General features: G+C 36.6%; 1 protein-coding gene across 1 annotated transcript; it reads right to left on the bottom strand.

Moving 5' to 3' along the window:
* On the bottom strand, positions 1418 to 2691 carry LOC107636596. The gene has a single exon (XM_016340098.2). It carries the CDS (start codon positions 2460 to 2462, stop codon positions 1800 to 1802), a length of 663 nt encoding a protein of 220 aa, XP_016195584.1. The 5' UTR covers positions 2463 to 2691; the 3' UTR covers positions 1418 to 1799.

Here is a 5322-nt window from a genome sequence, read left to right as displayed (position 1 = left end):
ACATAATTTATTTTTTTTTGTCATTATTTTTAGTTATTAATTTAATTTTTTTTAATTTAATAATTAAAAATAATAAATTATGCTAATTTTCTAAGGTTCTGATCCTAATCCTTAAAAACGATATATATCCAAAAAGTGGCTAATAACTATCTCTAACGAACGAACTATGATGAGTGAAATATTTAAATATTTAATGCGAGGCTTCTGAAGAAGATATTTCTAAAGAGAATTATATAATTTTTTTTTATTGTCCTTGCGCCGCCATCAAGCATAACCATTAAGAGGAATTTCGTCACTAATTAATATTACAACAAAAGTTGTAGTAGTGACAAACAAGCATGAGGAATGCTCCCTTATTGCCAAATGTGGCATAACGTAGTTTACAACAATTGGTGGCGAAATAATTTTGTTTAAAACAATATTTATCTACAACTATAACTAATCCATTTGCTTCCAACCATACAAATATACACATGGTGCCAAAATAGCCAAGGCATGCTTAATCAACATGGGATTAAATTATATTAAAAAAAACACACACACACAATATACCCACCATTCATTTGAAGAAAACATCTAGTTTCTTCATTACCCTAATTAAACACCGCCATGGAGAAAACACAAAATAAAGAGAACCTAGAGAACACCGTAAAAAGGAATTTGGAGTGAAGTGGGGAGAGAGAGCATTTTTTCTGCGCCTTTTGCTTTAATCGAAGCCACTGCTTTCGCCGACCTCGTTCTTGGCGACACCCACCCATCCCCATCTATACTTTCATTTTCTATTTTCTATTCCATTTACTTATCAGATTATTTAACTATTATAATGATACTCCATAATCACGTTTACGGTCACCAAGTACATACTATTATCGCGTTAGTATTATAGTTTAATCTGGAGGCATTTTTTCGGATAACCACTGTATAATATAATAATTGAAATAAAATTGATGTGCAGGGCATGCAGTTTGAAAGAATTAAATTGGACCACTATATATTTTTTTTTCCTGAAAGGTGTTTCGTCATCACCGGCAACTGCAGCATTGACATAATCGACACACCGCCCAATTACTTTGATGCCATACAAACATGCCCAACGGTGCTCTCACAGCACCTTTCCATTTCATTCCAACAACGAAACGACGTCGTTTAGTGGACAACCTTACAACATTCGAACATGTTTTGCTCACACTTTCCTAATGCCTGCTACACTACTAGCCAGTAGCCACTAAAATATTAATACTTAGCAGTATTACTAAGAGGTTAATTTATAAAAAAGAAAATAAAACATATTCAGTTAGAAATGGTATCAAATTTACTAACTACAGTCGTAGATAGGAAAATGAAATGAAAGCTCCGTTGAATTAAAGGGTGAAAGAAAATAAAAGAAATTCGTTCAACAATAACAAACAGAGAACTATAAAAGACATTCTCGATTGAAGTGGCCTACAAAGCATCAATCAATCAATCAATCAGCAGACATAACAATCAATGATCCGATCATCTCAGAAACAACAAAACCCAAAAAGGGAAGAAATGTGTATGATGAGAACAAATTGAAACCACAGAATAGTAGGTTGATGATTAAGTATGAACTAATTGTGATTGTAACAAAAGTAATCACCTAGAGCAAACAAAAACCAGACTACTATGTCTTTTTGTACATCGAAGGGGGTAGTGATTAACAATAATAATGTACAAAAATAGATAAATAAAGGAAAAAAAAGAAAGGGCAAGGACTAATTAAACCCACCTTTAATTTGCTCTATTCATGTTCCTTTTATTTGATTGTCTACTACTCACTACTGCCCCTGACCCCAACCACCCCAAATCTTGTCTCCAATGAAACTCACTAACCTCCTAACTGGACCTTTCTCCTCACCACCTTCAACCCCAACATCACCGCCGCCGTCATCAGCTTCATCGTCAACACGACCAGCCCCGCCACTTTTACTACTCTCCGCCGCAGATTCCATGGGTTCATCAGATACCAGCGCCAACTGCTCGGGCTTGCTCTTACAAGGACCCTTCTTGTTCCTCTTGTCTTTCTTCTTGTTCTTCGGGGACTTGTTATTGCTCTCTAACCAGGCCTCATAGGCGTCGATAATTTCATGTATGCGTCGTTGATTAGGAGAGTTGTCCCACCTTTCCCAGTAAATCTTGTAGCAAATGAAGCAGCCGCAGTTATACAGAGGCGGATGGTTACCCTCCACAACCACCTTCTGGCTGTTGCCGTTATTGGTGGTGGTGGTGGTGGTGGTGGTGGTGGTGCGGCGAGGTTTGGGGTTGGAGGAAGAGGGGCTAGAGGAAAAGGGGCATGTTAGGAGATAAGCAAGGACTTCTAAATCTTGAGGAGAAAGAGCGACGGTGAGAGTGAGGATGGCGGGTGGCAAGAAGGCGAGGTGGTGGTCTGATATTACCGGCGGCGAGGGATGCACCGTTCCTTTACGATAGAGCTTCTTCATGTTTTCTTGGTTTTCGGTCAACTTGAAGTTGTTCAGCCTCGACAGTTCCAAGAGCTGAAGATTAAAAAAAAAAGGAAAAGAAAAGACTTTGGAGTTTGAAGGGTAGATGAGGTTTTATTCTGATTCTGTGTAGAGAAGAGGGAGAAAGAGAGAAATAAATGGGTGGGAAGAGAGAGAGAGAGAGGGAAATGAAGAGATGCTATTGCAATCGGTATCTGAGAGTATTATAGTAATAGTAATATTAATTAATGTGTTGTGGTAATTAATGTAATATAATGAAATTGTTAATGGAGTATACATTGGGAAGGGGTAGTGCTCACGTGTGATGCGGTTCTTCATCACTTCCTGCTCCTCTGCTATACCTGCCACTCGATACTTATTTTTTAAAAGAAAAAATTATCAAACTATTAGTGAAATTTACAAATACTAATAAAAATATTTATAAATTAAGAAAATTAACATTGTATTTATAAAAAATGAGTTTCGTATAATGAAGGGTTAAGTATGATTTTTGTTTTTAATGTAGAGATCGAAAATTTATTTTGTTTTTGGCCTTTTTTTCGCTACAAAATAGTCTCAAAGATTTCAGTTTGTTTTAAAATCATCTTTTTTACTAATTTTTTATTTTTATTACCAAATTACTCCTAACTAAAAAAATTTAAAAAAAAAAGAAAAAAAAGAAAGAGACGAGGGAGGGAGAAAGAGAATCAAGGGGTGGTTGTTTCCAGTGAAGAGAGAGGAGGAGAAAGGTTGCTGCTCCACGCTGCCGCCGTTGCTCCTCGCCACCGCCGTTGCTTCTTTCTTCCTCAGCACATACACTAACGGCAAGAGAGGAGAGAGCAGAGGGAGAGAGAAAGAGAAGAGATGAACGAAGCCCTCTACAGCGCCCTCCTCGTGGCGATTTGTAGCCCGCCAACACCGCATCCCTGTTCACCGCCGTAGCCCCTCCTCCCTCACCACCGCCGCAACCCTTCCCCTCTGTTTCAATTTTTTATTCCTTTTTTCTTTAATTTTTCAAATTTAAAGGATTCCATTGTTGTTGTTGTTGTTGATACTTCTGGTTGCTTCTGTTTATTCCTTTTATTCCATTGTTGTTGTTCATGCTTTGGTTACTTCTGCTTCTGTCTGCTTCTGTTTTTGCTTCTGCTTTTAGTTCTATTTTTGTTATTGCTCTGATTTCATTATCTATTATTATTGTTTTTGTTGTTTTCTGATTGTTGTTGTTTGATTGTTGTTATTTTGCTTCTGGTTTCTATTTTTGCCTGCTTCTATTTCTGCGTTTGCACTTCTGCTTCTGCTTCTGGTTAATGTTGAGGAAGAAGATTGAGGAAGAAGAGGAGAGGGGGGGTATTTTCGTCCGAAGGACGATTTTAAAATTAAGTTAAACCTTTGGGACCATTTTGAAGCGAAAAAAAGGCCGATGACGAAATAAATTTTCGACCTCTACATTAGGGACCAAAATCGTACTTAACCCTATAATAAAATTATTTAAATCTTAATTTTTTGTTTATTTTTTAATAAAATTTCTAAACTACTCCACCCTCAACTTCAACTCCACCGCCATAAATCTCTCATTTTCTACTCAACTCCATCGGCTTTTCTCTGGCATTTTCCATTGCACTCAAATCTCTCATTCCCACGGCCTTCCTCATCGCGCTCACAGCCTTCATTTTCTACTCCCGCTTTATCGTCTCCATGCTCCTCCTCAACTATCTCGGAGACCTCTAGCTCACCGCAGAGCATCACCCACCCTCTCAAGCAAGCCTCCCTCGATGGCTCCCTCCTCCGCCTCTACGTTGCCGGTGTTGCCGCTAGCTCCACCGCCTCCAATCTCTTCATCCTCCTCTTTGGTCTTGATGACAAAGCGAAAGTAATAGGAAGCCTCCTCGATGGCAACATCAGCGTCGGATCGAACAAGAGCTCCAAGACGTAGCTGGAGATGTGAGGCAGACAGCGGAGCTTTTTTCCAGCGACGGCTACAATACCGACACCAAATTGAATGCTGATGCTGCGCTTTCGGGACAGACAAAATGATCCTTTATAATGGGAGCTCTAGATAGTAACACAACAGAGGATTGTAGCATTAAGATTAATAACAAAATCAACCAATATTAATGAAGAATTAGAGAAAAAACTATAAAGGAATAGTTTTTTATCGTTTCAATTATTTTTCTTTGTTTTTTTTCTTAATTTGAAAGGCTTTCTTTGTGTGAAGGGATGTGGTAAAAAAATGAGAAAGAGCTCACCATACTAGGTTTTTCTGTTAGAAACTAATTGAGGTCCTCCATCATCATCACTACTATTGATTTTAGCCTGGTCTATTGTAGGAATAGTTTTGGACTTCATGACAAGAATTTTAAAGCTGCAGGTTGAATTATGAAAGGTTAAAAAAGTGACTTGAGATTAAGGGTAGAGTAGTTTAAAAATTTTATTAAAAAAATAACAAAAAATTAGGGTTTGAATATTTTTATCATACGAAACCCATATTCAACGAGTATAGTATTAATTTTTTTATTAGTTTATGGGTATTTTTCTGAACGTTTGTAAATTTCACTAATATTTTTGATAGTTTTTCTTTTTTAAAAAAAATTTTAGCTAATGACATGTGTACGTTAAACTTATCTTTTATATATTGTTTTATAAAAAGTTTCTTTTTTAATTAATAGCATCTGATGTAATCTAAATAAAATAGGAAAATTTTCAAGTATGTCGTCATATCGGTGTTTCAGTGATTTTTAACCGTTGATCTTAATTATAAAAAATATATAAAATATATATAATTAAGATCAACGGTTAAAAATCACTGATACACCGGTATGACGATACACTTGAAAATATTCCAATAAAATAACGTGTGTAC

Source organism: Arachis ipaensis, chromosome B01, assembly GCF_000816755.2.
Source record: "Arachis ipaensis cultivar K30076 chromosome B01, Araip1.1, whole genome shotgun sequence".
Classification (NCBI taxonomy): Eukaryota; Viridiplantae; Streptophyta; class Magnoliopsida; order Fabales; family Fabaceae; genus Arachis; species Arachis ipaensis.
This window is presented reverse-complemented; position numbering and strand designations above follow the sequence as displayed.

Coding starts and splice junctions, on each gene's coding strand:
- LOC107636596 (XM_016340098.2), bottom strand. CDS start 2,462: ATGAAGAAGCTCTATCGTAAAGGAACGGTGCATCCCTCGCCGCCGGTA.